Source organism: Gallinula chloropus, assembly GCF_964237585.1.
Source record: "Gallinula chloropus genome assembly, chromosome: 1".
Lineage (NCBI taxonomy): Eukaryota > Metazoa > Chordata > Aves > Gruiformes > Rallidae > Gallinula > Gallinula chloropus.
This window is the reverse complement of record NC_140085.1, coordinates 144692224-144716663: the sequence shown is the minus strand read 5'-3', so window position 1 is coordinate 144716663 and position 24440 is coordinate 144692224. Positions and strand designations below refer to the sequence as shown.

Here is a 24440-nt window from a genome sequence, read left to right as displayed (position 1 = left end):
TTTTGACTAGATGTGTTCTTTTCTCTCATAGGTGATACGTGAAGATTTGGGAATTGGAATTTTAGATTAAACATGCACAAATCAAGCTGAAGGCTTTTGTTTTTGTTCAGTATGGGTCCTGATCTCTCTCCTCAGCTATCCTGCTGTATTGCAAAACTTGATTTGAGGAAGTTTTACAAGTAGAATGTCTCTATAATTGCATGTATTTGTGTGAAGAATGCATTGCCTGGAAAATGTCCACTGTACTTCCATTGGATCTCAAGCTACTTTTCACCACCTGAAACATGGTAGTGGTAATACTGTGTTTTGAAACGAGTGTGTCCTTCTGAATTCAGAAGGTAATTTGGGTTCCCATTGTTTTGTTAGTCCGAAGCTTAAGGCCAAAACTTTGAAGCCAGTTACTTCTGCTGCAAAGAACCATTTGAACTCGCTGGTCTGCCAGCAGCTGTTTACAGTTGCGTGTCTCTTAGGGTAACCTTGTGCTGACTTGGTTGCATTGTTTGGGTTAAGCACGGGGCTGAGTCTCTTCCATTGTGTATGTACAACTGTAAGAATGTCACGTTATGCATTGTTGTTGTAACTTCATGGCTAAAAGCTCAGATTCCATAATAAATTATACAGACTGTTGGAAAAGCAACGCCTGAGACGCTTGAGGGTTCTGTATCTTTGAGACACTGAGAGAGCAAGCGTAGCACAGAATGATGTTACTGTCACACTGGGCAGCAGAGAATTCTCCTTCTGTACCCAGTAACCTGGGGGGAATGGGGTGGGGTAACCTTGGCTCGCTGCTGTTCTCACTCCCCCTCCTCCATAGTGCAGGGGTGAGAAAATCACATGGAAGAAGTTATGGGCCAAGATAAGAAATAGTTGCCAGTTCCTGTCACAGATGAAGATTAAAACTATTTTGTTGCCTTTTCAAAATAGGAAGTGAGAAGTGAGAAATGAGAACAGAATGAATGCTATCCTTGAACTCACTTCTGCCTCTTCTACCTCTCCCTTCCCTGTGCATGGTGGTAGGGCCAGAAAGGTTGCAATTGGTCTCTGCTGCTCTCCTGCTCCATCACCTCCCTCCCTGGGGCTGTGCTTCTTTAAGTGCTCCAGTGTGGATCTTCTCCCTGGGATACAGACTCTGGGGTTAGCACAGAGGTGCCACCAGCACTAGCTAGCTTTGGCACAAGGTAGATGCCATGTGCCCTCAGCAGGGGCCTCCCTGCAGCCCACCCACTACCCCAACCTTGCCATGTAAGCCCAATACAAACTGGAGAAAGCTTGGCTCACCTTCCCTCCTGACAAGCACTACAGCCACACACAGCCTGAATGAAATTAACATTTTACAGAAGCACCAGTGAGAAAAACCTTTAAGCTTCCTTGAGAATGTTTGGTTACAGGACAAATCCAGGGCTGGGGGGGGGTTGCTGTAGGCTGGTACAACTCAGGCACATTGTGTGAAGAGGCAGCAGAACAGCTGGGCTTAGAGTAGCAAACTCCTGGGGCTTTGGCCAGGCTTCAGTTATTTTACATGGGGTAGATCACAGTGCCCTGAAGCAGCAGTAATCAGTCTTCTGCTGGAGCCCAGTGTTTTGTGGTAACCTGCACTAAGTTCCAAAGAAAAGCCTGAGATCTACATGAAGTGGGTTTCTCAAATATGCCTTTGAAGAGGGGTACTAGTACATAGAAGTCAGTCAACTTTTGAGTTTAATGCTTTACATCTACTCAGGCACAAGTCTTGAGCTTAAGCTGTTGCTGCTCACACTGACTTAAAGCAAGTGTTTTGGGTTTTAAAGGCATGTCTACAATTGGAACAGACCTTAAATAAATGCTTCTTTAGTTGGCATCATACATCTTAACTCTGGTAAGAAGTGTGAGTCTAACCCCTGATGACTGGAGAGCGCTTCTCACAGGACTTCTTACCAAAAGGTGGTGCTGTGAGAGATGAAAGATCGATGGGATTTTCAGTCCAAGCAATTTAGCAACTTAAATTACTTGGCAAGAAAAAGCCAAAAGGGAACCTTGACATTGCAGTATCGATCTTTTACTTCATAAAAAATGGAGGAGGAGATGCAGATTTAAAAGAGCTTTCATTTACCCAGCAGCTTTGAATTAGAACTAGCTAGCTTTTCCAGTTGTTTCAGTCTCAGGGCTTCAGTAACAGCAGCTGTTCTACTACCAGCTTAAAGTAATACTTCTCCAGTTCCCCCAACACCTGGTACCTACTATGTGGTACTCCAGCTATACGCTGTAGAAGCCACAGAACAACTGCATATGCAAGTTACCAAGTGAGAAGACTCATGACTCTTAGGGAAGGGATGGGACCATTTTTCTGCTGTGAAACACTCTTACAAGCACAAAAGAGGTGTAGTACTGCAGTTGCACTACTAATCACAGGAGACTGGTATTCCAGAAAAAGTCAGTGATCTTGGTAAGTGAAAGTACTATAGTAGTAAACCTAGTCTCCAGCACTTCACTTCTACCAGGTAAAGACAAGCCTCAAGCTTTTATATACACACCAAGGCAGACATTCCCTTACTGAAAGCAGCCTGCTTCCAGCAGGTCTCAGGCAGTAAAGGCCAACAGAAGCCAAGTTACTTACCTTCACAGATACTGATTTTAGTTATAAATACAGTTTTGGACACAAAGACCGTGTGACATTAGTGCTTGAGTGTGGTGTGAAATGGCAAGGGTCACGTACATTCTTGCTGGATGCAGAGCCCAGAGTTCAGGATGTGCATGTGACATACAGGGGCTTTTAACCCACAGCCAAGTACAGCACACTGAACACACAGGCATATGTATCAGAAAAAACACATTATTTATTGTGTAAGCGCAGAAAATGGTATTTATAATGTAACACACTAGTCTGGTGATTTAAAATATACAAAGAATGGGTACAGAGTGGTGGCTGGGGTGGGAGTTTTTTTGCCAGTGCCACAGTGGTTTTACTTTGATGTTTTCGTCTCTGAGGGATTCTCCCCGGTGTCCAGCGTCTTCAGCAAGCGGAAGAGTCCCGCTGCTTCTCGTATCCGGCTGAACTCGATGCAGAAGGCTTGCACCTCTATGAACAAGTCCTGGACATTAATGATTTTGTTTCTGATCAGAGACTGAAGAAAGACACAGACCAGACGTACCAGGCGGTTCTGAAACAGAAGACAGGGTTTCTTAATCTGTTTGCAACCAAATCAGTTAAAGGACAGTTGGCACTCAGCTTCAGAAATAACCTTGGGCCCCAGCGTGGTATGTGCTGCCCCTGCTCTTCCACACACTTGCTGTACTTCAGGAGCAGAGTCCTCTGCTTCACCTGTATCAAGTAGTACAGACCTTTCTCAAGATTAATTCAATGTGCAAATGAAGCACCAGATCCACCTACACGCTGTGCTTCATTTATTTTATTATGTCATCACTGACTAAAGTCAGGGGGGACTCTGTAGCTTAAGCTGATCCCATCACTAGGGGCTTGTGTGGTCTTGTTTTCTCCACCACCACAAAGGAAAAGTCAACAAGCTTCACGCCTGCTCACCACATGGTAAAGCCCTTTCAGATGGGAAGTGACAGCAACAGAACAGAACGTGCTTGGCGGGAAGTGCTCAACTGCCAAATCACCACATGACCCTCAGGCTCTGCCTTGAGAGGACAGACAGTACCAGGGAGACCTCAGAGCTCAGGTCTGGAGGCTGAGATTTCTCACCCAATCCAGTCAGGAGATGGAGTATCTCCTTACTAAGGGCTGCTGAGGTAACACCTTGCAGAGCAAAAGCATGCTGGGGGGTAATAGATACCTAAGAACTGGCACCCACAATCTGTCATGCACAAACATGTCACTAACATCTGCTTTACACAGAGTACATCCTTCCTAAGGGGCAAAAGCAGATCTTCCTTCACCACTGAAGTGGTCTCACACTTCGCACTGTGAGAAAGTTGAGCCTGAACGTCTCTCTAAAAGCCACTATATAAGTGAACAATGCTTATCAGACAGAACTGAGGGGACACAACAGAACAGGTGTCCAAAGTATTTTGGATCATCTGACACTGAAAATGAGATATCAAGGGGGTTTTTTTGGTTTTTTTTTTTTTTTTACAGGAACAGGGCTTCTAGCAGCTTTTTACAAAAGCCACCCCTGCAGCTCCCCCAACCACTAACAAAACTTTGCCCCACAAGCCCCAAACAAAAGCCTACTATGGCAAAATTGCTACCTATACCAAGAGAATTCAGAAGCTGAACAAGTTACTTTCTTTGCTGCAATCAAAAGGCATCCCATGGCTCCTCTGCGACACAAATTAGTGACAAGAGTCGCTTCAGTAATTGAGGAACATGATACGGAGAATGAAAGTCCAGCCAGCAAGACGCTGGCTGAGTCCCAATCCCTTGAGGATCCTACCTCTTAATTCCAACAGGAGTGGTGGTGTACCATGCTTTTCAAACAAAGCACCTTGTGTCTCAGTTGCTGTGAGGCTTCATACAGGGTAGTAGATGTCAGATATCACAAGCTTTGCCTGCTACTTTGTGACCAGCACAAGTTCCCTGACCCGTTTTATCCCCTGTGTGCCTGAAGCACAGCTGCCCTACGCCCTCAGCAGCCCCTCGGCGTGTCCTGCTCTGTGGATATACTCTCAGCTGGCACCCAGCGCTGCTGCTGTTCCTACTCTGCTACCACATTAACAGGCACAGCCATCCAGTGGGTCCCAAATCAAGACAGCTGCGTGCATCTGGCAGAGCCCCACAGCAGAGCAGCATCAGCAGCCATGAGAGGTAACAAATGGTTAGCCATCACCTGGAAGGGTACTGAGAGCAAGACAGGGTAGGGGTTTGCTGCTACCTAAAACCCATGTTGCAACCATACCCTGTGTGCTGCACAGTGTTTTCATCCGGGCAGCTTAAGGGTAACACGGAACTAAAGAGTGACAGTGACACAAAAAAAAAAGTGTAAGGGGAAGGAAGAGCTGCCTGGTGGCAGGAGACTGACAAGGCTGCAGTTCTTCACTGCTGAGAGGAAGAAGCCGAGGCAGGGCTGGGTCAATAAGCACAGAGTCTTGGGTAAGCCAAGCACGGAGCTGCTTTTCACCAGTGACATATCCAAGCAAACAAGTTCTACTGGGCACTGGGTGAAACCAGCAGATGGGTTTCAGATAGGAGGAATTACTTCTACAGCACGTAGACGGCTTTGCAGACCAGAAGTGTGGAGACCTCCCCAGGGGAAAAGATCCTTCAAGTGGCTACAACTTGTACGCTGGTACTGAGGAAGCAGGACAGGCTTGGGAAGCAGATAGTATGGTGTTAAGATGACAGAAAACAGGAGGTTTTTAGGTCTCTGAGGAGATCTGCCAGCTGTTGTAGGTCAGGATTGAAGGGCAAGACTTTAAGGTGAGTTTTGTTACATCGCCTTAAAGGTCTGGAAGTGGTGGGCAACTCGTGCAGAAAAGAAACCTGAAGCTTAAAACTAGACAGAAAGCAAACATCTAATCCTGGGGGTGAAGAGGAGGCAGACTGAGTGACAGTTTGCATGTTAGGACCTGAGTCATATAAAGCTGCCATTTTTCCAGGGAGAAGTGTGTTCCATTTACAGCACAACACAGAACAGTAGTTACCTGTGAAGCCTCGTAAAAGGGTGAAGAAACATCTGTTAAACTACAGAAAACTGCATAGTGTGTTAGGGGGGAAAAAGCCTTTGAAATAAAGCAGCAGTGCCCCAGAATAACATAATGCTATCAGCCTTACACAGTCTCAGCACATCCTACACAGAGCAATATACAGGACCCTGCTCCTAATCAATTTACTAAAATACTCACCTGCATGTATTTGTCTTTGATCTGTTCACAGGTAGAGATACAGTTGGAGATATACAGATGAATAAATTCAGGTGGGAGGTCAACTGCAGTAGTAAGCCTGTTCAAATGAAAAACACCCAGTAGTTTACAAAGCCATAAACCCAGTGATTTCACTGCAAACCAGAGTGAGACCTGTGGTACTAGCTTGTTCCCAGTCATGTCACACAGAGCTGATCTCTGGCAGCTTCCACAGACCTATTTCTAATCATTTAAATGTCTTCACTGAAAGTCCCAAACTCTGGCACTGTGCAGAAGCAGAGTTAAATGGGTTTCCAGTATATCTGTCACACCTACAAACAGGTGCTGTATACTACAGAAATGAGTCAGTCATCAGTTGGAAACCCTTATCATCAAGTCCAAGCACCAGTGTCCTCCTGCAATACAGTTTTGTTTATTCCTATTAGAATTTCAGTCACTGAATCTAGATGCTGAACTCCTTCCTTTAGGACACAACCAGAAGAACTCCTTTGTTACCACAAAAGATTGTTTTCCTTAGTTCTTTCGGATCCAAATTTTAGTCCTAGGAGCTGAATCAAGATTAATATCTGGAGCTTAAATACAAGAGACCTCAACTAAATGAAAGTGTTAACAAGAGACTAATGATGTACGATCATCTCAGAAGCGTTTCTTACTACAGGAGAACTCTTACATCAAAGAAAAGTATTAGTGTATTTAAGGGTTAAAAGCAAAGCATGCTTATTTGTGGTTTAATCCTAGAGACAACTAAAAGCATTAGAGCTGTCACTGTTTCTTCATTGAAAAGCAATGCTGCTCTTGGGTTCACAGCACACACAAAATGTAGAGCTGCCACAAGGTGAAACAGAACTTGATCAGAGTAGCTCTTATCAGTCCTATCTCAAAGAAGGAAAAGGGGAGCAGCAGGACGAATGGTGTGTGTTTTAGACATTTCAGTTTCAAGTTTCAGTCTCATTTCACTGTCAGTGCAAACAGGAAGACGCTGATTTTTGAGAGACGTTATTCCCATGGCAGTTAGGCTGTGGGAGAACCAGTATGCCTGACTGACTGGTGGCGTAGCTACCCCCAGACAGGAGTAAAAGCTCTTCTCTCACCACCGTCCCTCCCTGTTGTGATTGTCTGCCACACCTCAGGGCAGTAACTGCCGTCAGTCTGCACCAGTAGGGAGGGATTTATTCCAGAAATGTTTCTTTCCTCAAATGATACTTAGGGCACAATTCAACCCTGCTGCAGACACCGGCTGAACACGGCCGGTTCAGTAGCTCCCGGTCAGTAATTGCCAAGAAAATTGAGGAAAGCAAGTGAGAGAGACACACTTGTGTGGCTTGCAGGGAATTAGCTGCCTGAGTTTTTCTACTGAAGGGGCTAGCAGTCCCATAACAAAATGAGATATGCCTCTGTGCAGAAGTTATTCCCAATGCAGACGGCAAGGGCACAAAGCAGGATGGCTGTGTAACAATGTGCCTTGAGTCACATGAAGATGAGCTGCAGTCAAGCAGGTTGACTGTGTTAGCATTAGCTTTTTGTGGAGGATTCTCACAACAAACACCCTCTGTCCCCCTCTAGCCTTCTATCTTCTACACCAGCACACCTCAAGAAGGATCAAAATTAACATTACTGGATGTCCCCATAGCTGTCCCAAAACACAGCTGCTGCCTCAGTGGAAAGAGGTGACAGAAGCTGGAGAGGAGGCCAAGTTTTAGGTGTAAGACCGTGAATTCTTTGTCAGAGCTACTGGATCATAGAATCGTAGGGGTTGGAAGGGACCTCGAGAGATGATCGGGTCCAACCCCCCTGCCAAAGCAGCTCCCTAGCTCACACAGATCAGCTCCCTAGATCATGATCCACGAGAGGGAGCGAGAGTCGCTACAGCGACACCACTGTGCACACCCAGTAACTAACTGGTCATCTGGCAAACCAGCAAGGACACCTGTGTCTTCCTGGGACGCAGGACTCCTACGTGCTAGTGAAACCCGTGCATTAACCAGGAACCTGATGGCTGAGTAACACCTTAGACACCTCACAGATCGCAGTGACACACTCCCTAAAGTGATAACAAGTTTAAATACTGGTCTGAGCTGAACGTGTTAAACAGTTTGCTAAACTTATTTTCTAGTAATTATCAACTCCAGCTGAAGTTATCCACAGCACAACAGGTATTTCCCGTTCTTTCCAAAGCAGAAACAGTCTGCTGATACTAAAGAGGAACATGATGTTTTCTTTGAAGAAGCCTCTCCATTCTTGGAGCAGGGAAAGTGAAAGATTAACTTGCAGAGCACAAAAGAAACATGCTTTTTATCACAGAATCACCAGGTTGGAAGAGACCTTTGAAGATCATCAAGTCCAACCATTCCCATCCTATGCTAAACCATACCACACCTGCTATAGTAAAAATACACCATGTTATAAATAATTCTTATAATTCACACTAATAATTATATATGACAATAAATAAGTATAAACAAGTGATAGATATGCCTGCACCATCACATCTTTCTGCTGGGAAGTTTTTGGAGTTTTTCCCTGCTAACCAATTTTGCTGCCCCTAATAGGAAGCTGTTAATATTACATTAATATTTTAAAATAGCACTGCTGTAAAAGAACTTAAAAGATAGGCAGCTTTCCCTGAACTCAGAGGTTCAATTCTTTATTACTAACCCCCAGCTGACTTTACAAAGTTAACGTGGACTAAAACAAGAGGGTTTTGACTTCACTACAGGCACCACCAATAAGGAGCTACACAAAAAGCAAGTAAAGCCTTTACAGAAGCAGCAGACTTACACAGTCCAGCAGTCAGACAGCTACCCACCCACAGCACTCTTCCTCTGCACAATTAACTGGTGCACGCCAAGTCTTAATAACACTGTATTAAACACCAAAACAACACAAGTGGCACAGAGAAACTGAGCAGGGAATGGTAATCTGACTCTCTTCCTTCACTGAAATTTGACTAGTTTCTTTAATTCCTGTTACTTTCTGCAGCCTTTGGAAGGTATCTGACTGAACACAGCCCCATGGTCAAGCCTCCCAAATGGCTTAAACACTCTGCAGATGCCTGTATTTTACACGCTTCAGGAAACCTTCCCAGACCTGAGAGGGGGGGACTCACCGGTTCACGACTTCCATTGAATGCAGAGACATGTCCATGTTGACCAAGACTGAAAAATACTCTGTTATCTGACTAGACTGCATCAGTTTCAGCAGCATCTCTATAGCTACTAAAGGATTGTTTTCCACCAGGTCTGGCAGCTTGGCAGGAGTGAGACCAATATGGTAAACGAGCTTGGGGTCCTTTTCCAGTTCTCCAAGGAGCTGTAAAGAAAAGAAAAAAAACCCACACCAAAACCTGAAGGTTTGTTGTTTGAGTTTTGTTGGGTTTTTTTAACTATTCACATGACTGCTTGAAGAAACTGATATAACACACCTTAGCTACAGGAGAATGGTAACTCTTTAGATTTAAGTATCTCTACTGAAAGATATTGCAGATGTAGTTTTAAGAATTCTACTAAAGGCAGCTGTGCCCAGAAAACCTTTAATAAGGCATTTATAATCTTTCATCAGTGGGTGGTGGGGAGGAAGGACACACACACAAAAAAAAGATAGTTCAGCCTTCCTTCGTTTCTTGTCCAATAGAAAGAAACCTCAATTTGAAGTTTATTTTTGTCAAAATAGTTCTGCAAATAAAGGATGTTTTATTACTGCTAGCTAATGATTATCATAAAACCCCACTGAAATCAAGGGTAGTACTTTCCTCAATTTGATAAAAAAATTGGTGTTGGCATTTCTGAAATAATTACTTATCAAAAGCTTCCAGAGAAGCATGAACAGTTTTGTTATAAGAATATTTTTCCATGCAGAAAAACATTGATGCCACTTATCAACCACCTGTAAGTATGTCCAGTCAACGCTACGAAGTTCAAAGATTTCTCCCTTACTCTTACCAACCCAAGCCAAAACTCTTGGGGGTTCCACAATTTAAAGTACTCGGTGTTTCCTGAATCCAGACACAGATCAACTGAAGCCATCCAAGCTTTCTAAAATATCCGAGGTAATAGCTTGTTTGAAAAATCACCTGAGACCGGGGTGCGTGACAGGTACCTGTGTCTGCTGTGGGGAAGTCAAGGGACTTTTAAACGCTTTTGCCATGATCCTTTTGATCTCCACTCCAGTGCTGTTCTTCACACACATGGACTTGTCCCACTGGATGGTGTGGTCCGGCTCGATGGGGTTTAACCACGCCAGCTCATCCTCACATATGTGGAGCGGAGGTGGCGGCCGAATAAACTCTGGCCGGAAGTGACCTGAAAAGGCAACCATGTGGAGTGGTTTTTAAGCTTCAGGTACATGGTTTTCCAGCAGTACAAACACCCCTCTCCCCATTTCTTTAAGCAATTATGACACTGAGAATTAGGATCTTATTTGCCACTCAAACATTATGCCTGACTCCTGGTGTCGCTGTTACATTGGTCTGTTTTTCCTCTTGATTCATATCACCAAGTTACTGGTTCTACCATTGGGGTCTTTATCTTCCATGGTAACTGCTTCCTTGGGAGGTGTCAGCAGCCAGCACAGACCTTCGCCTAGGGGACTAAGATCCGAAGGCCATCAGAGCCAGCGTCCCAGCCAACGGCTGACATGGGTCACAGCCTGAAGACAGGCTCCACATTTTCAACAGCCTGGAAACATAAGCACTGTGGATCCAGAGACAGTCCAACAGAATTTCATAGTTTCATCTTCAGTCCTATTTCATACCTTGAAAATACTTCTGAACTACATTACTTTTCACCTGAAGAAATAGAACAACTTAGCACATCAGGAGTTACAGAAACAGATGTGAAATGCACATACTTTCTATAGGAGGTTTTGGTCCACTCACTAAGGCTTCCGTGATCTGGGAGGCAACGGAGCTGTCAAAACCGGAGTTGGAAGAATCTGGGTCAGGATCGCTGAGGATGCTGGGGAAGCTGGCCTTGCTCTGTGTTGGCAGCTCGGACTGGCGTTCTGAAAGAGTGATATTAAAGCATAAAATTGAAACAGAGATGCCCAGAATACTAAGAGTAGTGAGAAACAATCAGCTTTAGAGAAGAGCTAGCTTCAGGGGAAGAAAACCAGGGGGTAACATCAACATGAAATTTAATTCTGGTGTCAGGCAGCCAGTACTTGGAGTGCCAGCAGACCGGACAGGGGCACACAGCAGTGACAAAGAAGAAAGAGAAGTGACTTGAAACACAGAGTTAAGAAAAGGTAAGTAACTGATGTAATCCCCATCTGAAAGCACATGAGCAGATTCACGTTCACACGCTACATCTTGTAGCAACGCATTTTGAGAGGAGTGGGTTTTGTGGCCCACCCAGATTTATTTCTAACCCCCATATAATCAGGCCTGGGGAAGCTAGCAGAGACATGTCGGCCTGCAGTAACAGGAGAGCAGGTATCTGTGAGAACAGGAGCTTGTAAGAAAAGACATGAGATAAGAAACTACAAGAATGTTAACAACTGCCTTAAAAAGGAACAACGTGACTGTGTAGCCTTAACCAACTATTAGCAATAGTGAGATGCATGTAAGGTGGGTGAATGGAGCATCTAACCAATAGCAATGTAATGTAACTCGTGCACTGATACAGAAACCTATCTAAACTGTGTGTGTGTTTCAGTAAAGGAGCTCAGCACTTGATCACATTGATCCGAGTCGAGTCGGCAAAACTTCGGCTCTGGCAACATCTAGTTCTGCAATCACTTCTTCTCAGAGAAGGGAAGTGAAAAACAATCTATAGAGATAGATTTACAGACACTGAAACAACAACGGTCATACAAGACCCGAAGTCAGCTGTTCCCACTTACCCAGCACGTCTCAGCAGCCCTGGGTAACTGTCACGCTACAGCCAGTGCTTGTGTGGGAAAAGGGGGGGTTTTAATTGCTACGTGATTCTGCAAACACTGTCATTAGAGCAAACCTGAGAGGAGTTGAAAGCATTGCCTTTAAAGGCCAAATTACAGAACATAAACAAGTTACATGTATATATTAAAATTTAATATATACAACTCAAGACTTGAGAAACTGGACAGAAAGAAAGAAACTACAGGGCTCAACACTCACATTGTCATACTTTTAGGTGCTCTTCTGTCACAATCTATTACTCTTCTATACCTGAAAACTTAGTGTCTGATCTTCTATATTCTCTGTATTCCTTTGAGAGATCATGCTTTCCATTGCTTTGGCAAAAAACCCCCAACAAGCCAACCCTAACAGACAAAAACCACCCCCACTGACTACAGAACACTCCCTTACATTTCACCCTCACCTCCACACAGAGGACATTAAACAGCAGATTAAACCTCAAGTAATCTGACTTCCAAAACCATTAGTGCCACACAAGGAGTCCTTTGAAGGAGTTCCACATGAAACTAAACACCACTCCTTTTCCTGTCATTTAGGGCTGTCAGACTGTCCCTGCTGCTTCTAAGCAAAGCATGCTTGCTCTTTTTTTGTGCAGCCACGTGACCCTTCCCGACTCCGACCAAAGCCTTAAGAGATGCTGAAACTCAAAAGGATCATCAAAAGACCCATCACTTATTCCTTGTTTAGCTTTCTGTCCTGCTTTATCCAATTATTTCACAGATCAGGGTTCAAGTTTCTGTTAAACTCCTTAGCTATTTTCAAAATATAACTTTCAAGTCAAAGTCCAAACGAGCTGGTTTATAAAACGTCTTCTACTTTATAAACTGTTTCAAACTGCACCTTTCAAGTCATTTCATTCAGCCACTGTACAGAAGGGTTGATTAAGTGAAGTTTTAGAGAAAAAAAAAGGTTTGGTGTCTTTGTTCAGCCTTTTACAGCCTAGAACTTAAATCCATCAGTTGGAGGTGAGTCACTGTTTGTTTGTATCCTCAAATGAGCAAGGATGCTTAATTATAAATATAAAAGTTTAAGATACAGTCCTTCAATCTAAATAGGATAGACATGGATTAGTCAGATGGAACGCTTGGCAGATAAGGAACTGACTGGACGGTCACACCCAAAAAGTGGTGGTCAACGGCTCAGTGTCCACGTGGAGGTCTGTGAGGAGTGGTGCTCCTCTGGGGTCAGTCCTGGGACTGGCACTGTTAAACATCTTTGCTGGTGACATGGGCAGTGGGATGGAGTGCAGCCTCAGCAGGTTTGGTGCCGGCACCAAGCTGCGCGGTGAGGCCGACAGGCTGGAGGGAAGGGAGACCACCCAGAGGGACCCCGACAGGCTGGAGAGAGGGGCCCGTGCGAACTGCACGAAGCTCCACGAGGCCAAGTGCGGGGTCCTGCACGTTGGCTGGCACAACCCCAAGCACAACTGCAGGCTGGGCAGGGAATGGATTGGGAACAGGGGGCCCAGAGATGTTGTGGAAGCCCCTGGAGGCGTTTAAAGCCAGGCTGGATGGGGCTTTGGGCAACCAGGTCTAGTGAGGGTGTTGTCACCCATGGCAGGGGGGTTAGAACTAGGGTGGGCTTTGAAGTCCCTTCCAACCCAAAGCATTCTATGAGTCTATGATCCACTGGTTTTAGAAGCCTCCATGAGCCCTTAGTTCTATTCATTGCAGCTCAAAAGCTCACCCTTAAGGCTGGACCAACAGTTTCAGGTAAGCAGGAGCAAGAATTAGAAAGCTGATTTAACAGGAAAGAATGCATCACCTTGAACTTAGCCATTTAAATTAAAAAATAATCTGGAAACTATCATTTAGGTTCCCTCAGGGAGCTGTGGGGTTTAGGTTTTATTTTCTTTTTATAGTTAGAAAGTACTTTTTTTTTGATTCTTAAAGGAAAGCTCTACAATGTGCTACAAACTTCACTTTAATGTAGGTCAGTTACTCTTAGATCAAATAAGGGTTAGCAAACAGTAACAAGCATTTTGGCAGAAGACCCATTCCTGCAACTAGGAGAAAGTCACATTTTCCATATGGTAACACACTGGATCAACCAAGCCAAACTACAGGGAAACAACAAGGTTTGAGACCTGCTTCTGTTGACCAAAGGGAGAAGAGAACAAAGCAACTTTCCTCCCTTTTAGGGAGGAAGCTCTAACAAACAAAACCAAAACAAACAACCCCACAAAAAAAACAAACAAACAAAAAAACCCCAAAACAAACAAAATGAAAATAAAAGAAAAATCAAACGTAGGAAACCCAGCATACAGCTGCCAGTGACTGTCACAATGAGCTCAAGTGCAGAAGCCAAGTATTCTTCCTCCTTTTACAAAAAAAGGATTAGGATAGATGCACTGATAGGAAAAAAATTCTCCAAACTGTATTTAAGTTGATTGTACAGGCATATTCTATTGCAAGGCACCTTTTGAAGCATGACAAATAGTCAAGGAGCACCCCAACATTAAAATGAGCCAAGTATTTAAGAAAGTGAATAGAAAGCAGACATTTATGCTGGGGACCTACAGGAAGAAGCCTGAGAAACGCAGCACAAAGCTTTTTCAGATGCAGCTTGTTTCGTTACATAACTCCTACAACTAAGCAATCTGAAATAGATTAATTATTAAGCAAATAATTATCCATGTATTGCAGTATTATGTAAATAATGATAGGGCTTAATTTTGCAAAGCCCCATTGATGGTTTTGTACCATAAGTGTCTTCTGCTTTAGGACAGGACAAATTAAAACACATGGCTTAGAGAATACCCATCCATATGGCTAGAGTTCTGAGGTTCTCTGCAGGTTTCAGTTTTAATGAGAACAAACTGTTCAGAAAGCAAACACAGCACCAAAAGGAAACCAAATGAAATGAAGTAAAATAAATATCCAGGTTTCTTTAAGGTATCACACATGCCTTATGCTAAAAATCACAAGTTACCTGAAATTTCACAAAATCTGAGTTCACAAAAGCATCCTAGAAAACGCTGACAGGGTGAATAGAAGAAGAATCGGAAGGGTTTGTTTTCCCTTGAAGGTACACTAGGGTATTCAATCTGCATTTTCAAAGGATTCTGCAGTCTGAAAACAGTAGCTGAGGAGGACACTAGAGGACATTTGTACACTGAACACGTCAATGACAGATTCTACAGAGAAAAAAAAAAAGATGCTATCAAGATCCAACTACAGGATGGAGAAAGCCTATGTAATGCCTGAGCTCAGGGCAGCAAGCCACACTGTACAGACCAAGAAATGGGAGAGTTGGTTTTCAGGGGAGTAGATCCTAAGGAAAAATCCTCTACCTAGGAAAAAACCCCACTATTTCTTTTTTTTTTTTTTTCTGTCCAAACTGGCTCCTTGTTCCAAACAATCTTTTTGTATTTCAGATTAGCTCCAGATGTGACTCATCAGTCAACGTGATCTGAACGACAATGTTCCTGCTCCTTGTCTCCTGTCAAAGGATAAGCATCACATTGCTTTTCAATCCAGTAAAAGTAGGCCACCTTCCCACTCTGGGGCTAACGGTGCAAAATCTGGCTTCACTTTATAAAACTGAAGGCATAATTGTAACAGTCAATTTGCCAGGTGCTGCTGAAGTACCCGTACGTGACAGCGTGACGCTATGTGCTCTCACAGTGGAAGTACTGACAAGAGTGAGAAGGGATAAAACTATCTTCCACCACCACCAAATAATCCCACCAAAAGGTTTAGATGAAGAGTCTTCCTTTACTTACAAAATATTCTTGGGTTTAAGGTAGCAACATGTGTGCTTAAAGAGCTGCTTGTTAAGTAGGATAAAACAGTAAAGACGTAATCGTTGCTTGAAGTCTCTCTGTGTGCTTAGAGGCCCCAAATCACAGTTCAACTGTTGTCATGTTTAAGATAGACAAGAGTGCTTCTCAAGTAACTCGGAGCCAAATTCCAGTTAGCATTTTCAGTCACAACTCCACCACAGCTGGAACGCTTCCTTACCTGCCAATGCTAGCTGAAGCCCACTTATATCCACCGACTGGGCCATGTTCCCCACATCCATGGAGGCAATCTGCCGAGGGGTCTTCTTGAACAGTTCTCTAGGGGGGGCCAACATCAGCTGTGAGAGAAAGAACTTTTCTGGAGGGGTTATAGGAGGTAAAAAGCCTGTGGAGACACAATGAAAAACAATCCCCAATTCATAAGATAATAAATAGAATTAATATACTTCACGTAGAACAGCAAAACTTAAAAGGAAAAGTAATGTGCAAGCTCAGGGCAACTGAAGAGCCTTTGTGAGCTCATGCAAAACTGCTACCGACTCAGGTCCTGCAGTGATGCCAAACACAGCGGTACCCTGGCCGGCAGCACGCACCCGGCAGGTAACATCTGACGTCGTCAGTCAGCGACTGCCTTCTTTACACGCTTTCCAATTCAAAGACGAGTGAGCTACTAAACGTGACGAGGCGTTGCGTGTCACACCCCGAGTTATAAAGGCATTTGGTTTTTTCCCAGACCCTGATTTACCCGCTGCCGTCACACTCGCCTTTACTTCAGCAGGGAAAAAAAGCGTTTCAGGGATTTCTCTCGCAGCTTCAAAGCTGCCCTGAGCCTGCTGTCACCTCCGGGCTTCTGGAGGGGCTTCTCCCCCGAGGCTCCCGTGCTGCGGTCCAAGCAAGCGACCCCTCTCACACCAAGCCCCGAGCCACTTGCCCTGAGAGAGCTCCCGCCGCCCTTTCCGAGCGCGTTAACTGCAAAGCCGCCGGCGGGAAGCCGAGGTCGGGCAGCGAGAACGAAGCCGCGGTGCCTCGGGCACGCCTGTCCCCGCCGGGAGGCCGCCTCCGCCCGACCACCCGCCCCCCACCCCGTCCCGGCGGCGGGACGCACCTGAGAGCGGCGTCCGCTCCGCCTCGTCGCCGCCGCGCTCGGGCGCGGGGTTGAGGAGGTGGGCGAAGACGGCGGCGAAGGGGTTGGCGGCGAGGGGCTCGGTGCGGTACATCTCCCAGAGGAGGTAGAGGGCGGTGAGGCGCTGCGCGGGGCTGGGCAGCAGGTCGGGCTGCTGCAGCAGCAGGACGAGGACGGAGCCCAGGCGGAAGTGCTCGGCCTTGCCGAAGTAGTGGTGGAAGGCGCTGGAGAGGCCCTCGAAGGTGCTGCCGCCCGCCTCCTCCGACACGATGCTCAGGAGGCTCGACAGCTCCTTGGGCGACAGGCTCATCCTGCCTCCCGCCGGCCCGCCGCCCGCCGCGACGCCTGACTCGCCCGCCTCCGCTCCCACCTGAGTGCCGGGCGCCGGGCTCCCCCCGCCCCCGGGCATCCGCCCTCGCCCGCCGCCCGCTCCGGCCCGGCCCCGCCGCTCCCCGCTGCCGTAACGCCGCGCGCAGTACCGCGCCGGCACCGCTTTACGGCCGCGCGCCGTAAAGCGGCGAGGCCGACGACGCGTTCCGGTTTGGCGCCGGGGCGGCGAGGAAAGGCACAGGGGATTGGCCGCCGGCCTCCGGCTCCGCGCGCAGCCGTGGGGCCGGGTAAGGGCACTGTGGCCGGCGGGGCCGCCAGGGGGCGCCCGGCGGCGGGCGCGGGTCCCCGGCCGCCCGGCGTGGCGAGGGGGGAGTCGCCTCCCTGAGCGGGGCTGGGGTGGGGGGAAGGGACGCCACGGCCCTTCGTGCTGCCGGCAGCAGCCGTGGCCGGTGGCGGAAGGGAAGAGCGGTGGTCGCCTCTGCCCGGCCTGACGGGCGTCCTGGAGCGCGGTGTTCGTCCGCGCCCGGCGGGATGCGGTTGAGCTGCGGACCGCCGGCGGGGCTGGTGGGGCTGCCGGCGGGGCTGGAGGGCGCCGGGGCGCAGCGGTGTGCGGCCGGGGCTCGGGGGTGGGACAGTGCCGTGGGGTGGAGTGGCAGAACCGCGGATGGGGTTGGGCTGGAAGGGGCCTCAAATCCCGTCTAGTTCCGGCCCCTCTGCCATGGGCAGGGACACCCTCTGCCAGACCAGGCTGCCCAAAGCCCCATCCAGTCTGGCCTATGACACTGCCAGGGAGGGGCAGCCACAGCTTCTCTGGGCAGCCTGGGCCAGGGCCTCACCGCCCTCAAAGGGAAGGATTTCTTCCTGATGTCTGCTCTAAATCTCCCCTCCTTCATCTTAAGGCCATTACCCCTTGTCCTGTCACTGCACTCCCTGATGAACAGCCCCTCCCCAGCTTCCCTCTAGTACCTTCAGGTACTGTCAGGCTGCAATAAGGTCTCCCCAGAGCCTTCTCTTCTCCAGCTGAACAAGCCCACATTTCTCAGCCTGTCTTTATAGGAGAGGTGCTTCAGCCCTCTGTTTATAGCCCTGGGTTTCACCTGCTTATCTCATGGAAGTCCCAGGCACATCAGGCACAGCTTGAAGGGCATGGCCCCAGGAGAAGAGCTTTCAGTGGGAGGTATTGAGAGAAGAGCTTGGAAAGTCCTGAGAGCAGATGCTGCTTCTACTGCCTGATTCTTCCAGTGCCAGTGCTCCTCCCAGCTCACCCAGCCCAGAAAACCTTTGCTTTCCAGTTACCTGCACTGGTGTAAGAGGCGGGGTTCGGTTTCTGAAAGAATATAAAAGGAAAGCTAGGCTTCTGAGTAGCGGACGTGTAGTAGGTGTCTTCTTCCTCATTCCCATCAATAATGTTGGGCAAGAAACCAAGACCCAAGAGGTGTAAAGGCTTCACATACATATACAGATGTTAAAAAATGATGACTTTGGGGAAGAAACGGGGTCTGCAGCCATGTGAGGTGTGCTCTGAAAGCCTTGTTGATAGAGCAGCTGGTGACCAGCCGACTAGATCACAGAGAGAGGCCTGCTTGTGAGATACATGTCTAGAATAGCAAAGGAGACAGAAGAAGATGCCAGTGAAGTTCCTGCCACAGCCAGTGGATTTAAGGAAAAAATGGAGTCCTTGGATGTTTGGGCCAATTTTGAATGTACTAACAGCTGCAGCAAGGACTTCTGCTGTAAAATTTAGTGGGAAGATCGAAGGACTGCAAATTGCTGAGCAAGTAATCTGTGTAGGTGTGTGGCAGGGCTAACCAGAGGACCTGGGAAAGCATGGACGTGAACAAGAGCTTTCTACCCTTCCTTGTGATGCACAGAGAGAGGAAATTTAGTATCTTCAGTCAAATTATGTGAAAACTCAGTAGTTTAGAGAGGAAGACTCCATGGCTGTCCCTCATAACTCATTTGGATTTCTGTATGCATAGGTGGAAAGGTGAACTTTGCCAGCTGACTTGAACGCTCAGTCCTTGAGAAGACATTTCAGTTTACAGAGGAGCTGAGGGTGTTCAGAACAGGCCAGCTTCGCCTTTCCCCCTGTCTTGCTGACCTGTACAGAAATTGTAGGTCTCTGTTCCTGTCAGAGAAAGAGGTTTGGTTCTGTGGGGCTGAGGAACGCCCTACAGATGGATTGGGAAGGTGAAACCATGTCAGTGGTCTGCTGAGTGGAAAGGGCTCACGTGGGTGTTTCTGGGTCTCTGCTACAGAGACTAGGAGATGCAGTTCAATGAGGGGCGTAAGAAACTTGGGATAGTGATAGCTTATTGAAGTGAAACTGAGTTTTCCTGATAGGAGTGACAGATCTAAACAAAAAAAACCCGTCAGGAGCTGTGGCTACTACTGTGGCACTACACAAAAACAAAAGGTGGTGTCAGTGGAGCTCAGTGTCTTCTCCGTGACTGCTTGCAGAAGCGCCTAGTGTACACTTGGCTTCTGGCCATCTGCCATGTTGAAGGTTGAATGCTCATTGTTGCAATTCTCAGCCCCAGTTAAATTTTCTCCCTTGAGCTCAACTTAAGCGTTCTATGAACCCATTTATATTTTTGGCGTGCAACAGGTTCTGCAGTGTAAGAATTGTACTGTGCAAACCAGTGCTTCCTTCTCCACTCGGTTCATTGCTCACCATTCTGTGCATCTCTTACTGTGCCCTACCTCTCCAGGGTCATGTCCCCTTCTGTGGCATCCTCATTCTTCCATCCTTTTGGCCCTTCTCTTTCTTTTCAGCTTCTGCTGTATCCGTTTTGAGATGGAGGGACCCAACTTGAATCCTGTGCTAAAGCTGCGTGTGTTCCATAGATCTTTATCACAGAAGTCCTGCTTATTTCTCTTTTCCTTTTTCATGTTGGTTGCTCTTTTGAGCGGTGAACCTGGCACTACAGAAGAACCATCCTCAGCAGGAATAGGTAGCACCCACCTCTATAGAAGAGCAAGATTCCTTCCCTTTCTGCCCCACCCTCATCACAGTGTTTTACTTTGCATTTATCCAACAGTTACTTTCACTGCCATTTAATTTGGTCATTTAATATTTTTAAAATCTCCTCCTTCCTGACAGATTTTGTTTTTACAGTCCCGGATTATTTTCTTCTCACCAGGAAATTTAGCATGTACCGGGGAAGACTGCACCTTCTGTCCCTTTATGAACGCACAGGGGTTTACTCCTCAGTCTCACCTGTGTTTGCACAAGTTCTGGTCATTGTTGTGGTTTCATGCAATTTTTTCAGTACAGAAATTAAACTTGGTGGTTTATAGTTTGTTGGATTTTCTCCATGGACTTTTTAAAGGTTACTATTGGGCTCTCCATCCTTATTTCTTTGATACAGAGACCATTTTGATGAGCAGGTTGCACGTCCAGTTCACAGTTTAGCATCTTCTTCCTTCCACTGATAAAAATCTCCTGTGTGAATCCTATCTGATCCTGGCCATGAGTATTGACTCATTTTATGCATTTCATTTCACATCTCTTACTAACACTGTGTTGTGAGACAGTTCTCTTCACTTGTACCCCATCAGTAAAGGTTCTTGTCTGGGAATGTCTCCAAGATCTCACGTAGGGATGCAAAGAATTAATGCAGCTTTTCTCCCCAACCCTCCTTCCATGAGGCTTTTGTATGTTGCGCTCATCAGTTGACCTCAGACTGACCAGCAGAATTTCTGGGTTTGGTATGCTAGCAAAAAGTTGTACTTGTTCATTTCTGGACTGAAGTCTATGCGTAGAAATGAGAGTGCCTGAATTTTAACTGTGCCTTAAACTGAGGGAGGGTTTGTGGGGTGCTAATCCACAGTGAAAAGGGTCTGTGATGCTTCAGTCCGGGTGGTCTTTTTTTTGTACAGCCTGCTCCTAAAAACACACTGCTGAAGGGAGCAGAGCAAAAAAGGAAGAAATGTGGTTGGAAAGAGAAAGCTGCCTCTTCTTTTCCTATAAATTTCAGAAGCACAGGCCACTCATAGATAATGTGCTTACTGGAATAATGGGTGTAGAACTGCAGAAATGGACTTCGGAGCAATAAAAATTTCCCCAATGACTTGAGATAGCAAAAATTTAAAAAAAGTAAAAATAATAAACATGGTGCAACTCCTATGTGGCTAATGCAGCACTCTGAAATTATTCTACTCGAATGAGAAGGTTTCTGGTCAGGGCAGGAAAGCCAACAGTTTGGGAGATGGAGTACTTTAGAGGACATGGGATAGGCGCAAGCATCAGTTGAAAAAGGGGTTCGCAGAATCACAAGGTTGGAACAGACCTTTAAGATCATCAGGTCCAACCATTCCTGTCCTAAGCTAAACCATATCCCTAAGTACCTCATCTGCCCTTTTTTTAAATGTATCCAGGGATGGTGACTCAGCCCCCTCCCTGGGCAGCCTGTTCCAGGCCCCGACGACTCTTTCAGTAAAAAATTTTTTCCTAAAATCTAATCTGACCCTGCCCTGGCACAGCTTTGTGCCATTTCCCCTTGTCCTGTCTCCTGTCACCTGGCTGAAGAGACCATCGCCCACCTCTCTACAACCTCCCTTCAGGTAGTTGTAAGTGGTGATAAGGTCTCCTCTCAGCCTCCTCTTCTCCAGAATAAACATCCCCAGCTCCCTCAGCTGCTCCTCATAAGATTTGCCCTCCAGCCCCTTCACCAGCCTGGTTGCCTTTCTCTGGACTCGCTCAAGGACCTCGATGTCCTTCCTATGGTGAGGAGCCCAGAACTGGACCCAGCACTCAAGGTGCAGCCTCACCAATGCCGAGTACAAGAAGCTGAGTACAGAAGTCATGATGATTTCAAAAGAAATTGGCATTTCAGGATAGCAAAAAATCTTCATCTGAGGAAAAGATGGGGGTAAAATACTCCTGGGGCAGGAAGTGTAGTGAATGTGCAGTTCCAGAGGGTTTCCTTGACTGCGCAGGGTGCTGTATTTTGTGGGCATGGGGGGCGTGTTGGATATTCCTGGGCTCAATTGGTGTTGGATATTCTTGGGTAATGAAGAAGCAAGAGTGTGTGATACCAGTGCAGACTCAAATGCACGAGTTCCCAGCCAAATCTGATTTCTGAAAGGGGTCACGTTACACCCAAGGAGGAAGGCTGGGGCCTCAGCTACCTCAGTGGGTCTGGCGGGGGTTTGATTCCATAAGAGATGTATGGCTGCAGCGCAGTCTTGCAGTGCAAGGGGAAGGGTTCAGTTTTCTGCCTTTGCAGAACAGCTCCTCTGGGACCAGGCTGAGCATATTGCATTTCGTTTAGATGGCTTATAGAATAGCTCTTAAATGGTCAATAAAAGCATAAAATGCACCCATCATTCTTTACATTTGGGTTTGAGAAGGAACCTCAGTAAAAATAATGCTTTGAGTTCCTGAAGAGGGATGAAGGGATTTGGGCTGTACTTAAATTACTGACTCTCAGTCTCCTTCTCGAACTGTCCTGTGGACTCCTAAGTGCTAATACAGATGCACAGATTCCAAACTACAAGTGATGCAGACAATCTAGCTTGGCAGGTAATCCTTTGCAAATGGAAATAAACTTTTAAACATGATATGACAGTTAGTATGCAGTTGTTTTAGTATTTAAATGAACACCAGCCTTTGATAAATTGTAATTGTTACTGGAAAATTAGATCCACAACCAAAGCAGCACATTCAGTTTGATTTGATTTGATTCCCTGAGCTGTGTGATTTAACCGTAGAAGTTGTTTTTCCGGCTTTCCTTATTAAAATTGATTATGTTATTGTTTGTTATTGCATTTTAGATGACAGCCAAGGAGTGCAAGCTGCATTGTGGGCACTAGGAAAAAAAAACCTACTAATGAAGGAGCAATAGAAAAAGACAGTGTTTGGAAGGAGAAAGAACAAGTGGCAAAGCAGATGTATTAAATTGACCTGCTGTGCAGCAAGTATTGGAGTTTCTTCTAGCAAAGAGGCTGAAAAAACTCCCACCAGTGTATCTTTTATCCCACATTTCGTTTGGGAAGGACACAGTGGGAAGGAATGAAATCACACCTCAAAGTCAAAGTGGAAATCAAAGCACTTCCAGATTGTTCTGTTCATTCTCATGAGAGTTGTTCTGTCTTGTATGTGAGTTCCTTTCCATAGCAATTTAAGTGACCTGTCCCATCTACGGTGCATTCTAAGTACCAACATATCAGACAGAGGAAAGAGTAGGTGTGTTTTGTAATGCACCTCCTCAAGTGTATCTTTCTAGTGATCGTTGCATGCTTTATGTCCTTTGTGTCCTTCAGTTCAAAAGCCAAGATGGGACCACCAGTGCAGGAACAGATTTTGTTATTCCTGAAGTAATCAACAATATTGGCACACTAACAATGCCTAAAAGCCTTCCTGAGCAACTGCATGAGAATGCATCTTCTCTTGTAGTCAGACCTCAGCTGCCAAGGGATTCTTGGATACAGCTTAAAGAAACACCAAAAATATTATAGCACAAATAGCTTTGTAAGCGCTGAGTACTGGGCAGCTTAGAAATAAACATGTTTGTTGCTGAATTATTTAACTACTGTGAATTTTAGTGATACCTCTGCATTTTAAACTGTTTTTCAAATGGCAGATGCTCACACATGTAAATTAATGTTAGTTCTCCCATGTGTTTTTGTGAGTGTTAGACACAGACAGAAGAGGTGGCGCTTTGGCCCAAACTAAAATCAATGGTCAAACTCCAGTAGGGTCATATTGGCACCTAAAAGCAGCATACATGTTAGTGGTCACAAGTGTGAAGAACTTATCTACACTAAGCAGATAAGCAAGCACTTCTTTTATTCCAGCACTGGGGAACACAGGGGATAGCTCCTCCAAAGACGTGTTCTGCGACTGCTAACATACAGTATAGCTATTTGTGTATTTATCTTTACAGAGACCCTTCTACTGACTAGGACACCCTTCCCTGATGACTCAGAAATTTCTTTTTTCCTCAGAAAATGATTTGAAGCAACATTATATTTTTATTTGTCTTTTTTTTATTACTGTTTAATTGGACAGGGATTTAAAAAAAAATCCATCTGTAAATCTAAAATAGCTGAGCACATGTTTTGTGTGAAAACATTCAGTATATGTGTTGCTCAGGAACTCTTCACTGTGAACTTTAATTTGAGCACTCAGCATTTATAATTTGAGCTGTGCAGTTGCACATCTGACTCAAATGGCACTATTTCCGTTCCCTGGCTCGATGACTTGATTTATGCTTTATGTTTCTGTTTTCATCCAAAATCAATTTCAGTTGAATCTTTTTCTATGCGGATAAAATTGCAGGAGGAAGGGCTTTATGCTTAAGCTACAGATTTCAAATCCTCCTTCTGAAAGAGTATTCAGTAATTCAGAGCTGATTAGGGAGCTCTTGTCCAGGAATTGGGAGATTCAGGTTCTTTCTTCCTCTGCTTGTACAGTTTTAATCTCCAGCCCAGGCCATGGCCATTACGAGCAGAGGGGAGCATTCATCTCCTCCTCTGGCTGAAGTGACTTTGCTTTGTTTGCAGGGATTAAAAATGCAGTGCAAGGTAAAAGGGAGCAAAAGCAG

General features: G+C 45.9%; 2 protein-coding genes across 3 annotated transcripts in view; one reads left to right on the top strand and one right to left on the bottom strand.

The window, feature by feature from the left end:
• The window catches only part of RNF149 (ring finger protein 149), a gene marked incomplete at its 5' end in the record, with an annotated part of 30651 nt that extends 30052 nt beyond the window's left edge, over positions 1 to 599 (top strand). For both annotated transcript variants that reach the window (XM_084265669.1, XM_084265668.1), the window contains one exon: positions 32 to 599. The remainder of the gene's footprint in view (positions 1 to 31) is intronic.
• A 2191-nt stretch (positions 600 to 2790) lies between these two features.
• On the bottom strand, positions 2791 to 16969 carry CNOT11 (CCR4-NOT transcription complex subunit 11; the record flags this gene model as incomplete). The annotated part of the gene is made up of 7 exons (XM_084277376.1): positions 2791 to 3134; positions 5782 to 5878; positions 8906 to 9108; positions 9895 to 10097; positions 10645 to 10797; positions 15658 to 15822; positions 16543 to 16969. 7 exons carry the CDS (start codon positions 16967 to 16969, stop codon positions 2937 to 2939), a joined length of 1446 nt encoding a protein of 481 aa, XP_084133502.1. The 3' UTR covers positions 2791 to 2936.
• Positions 16970 to 24440: the final 7471 nt, after the last annotated feature.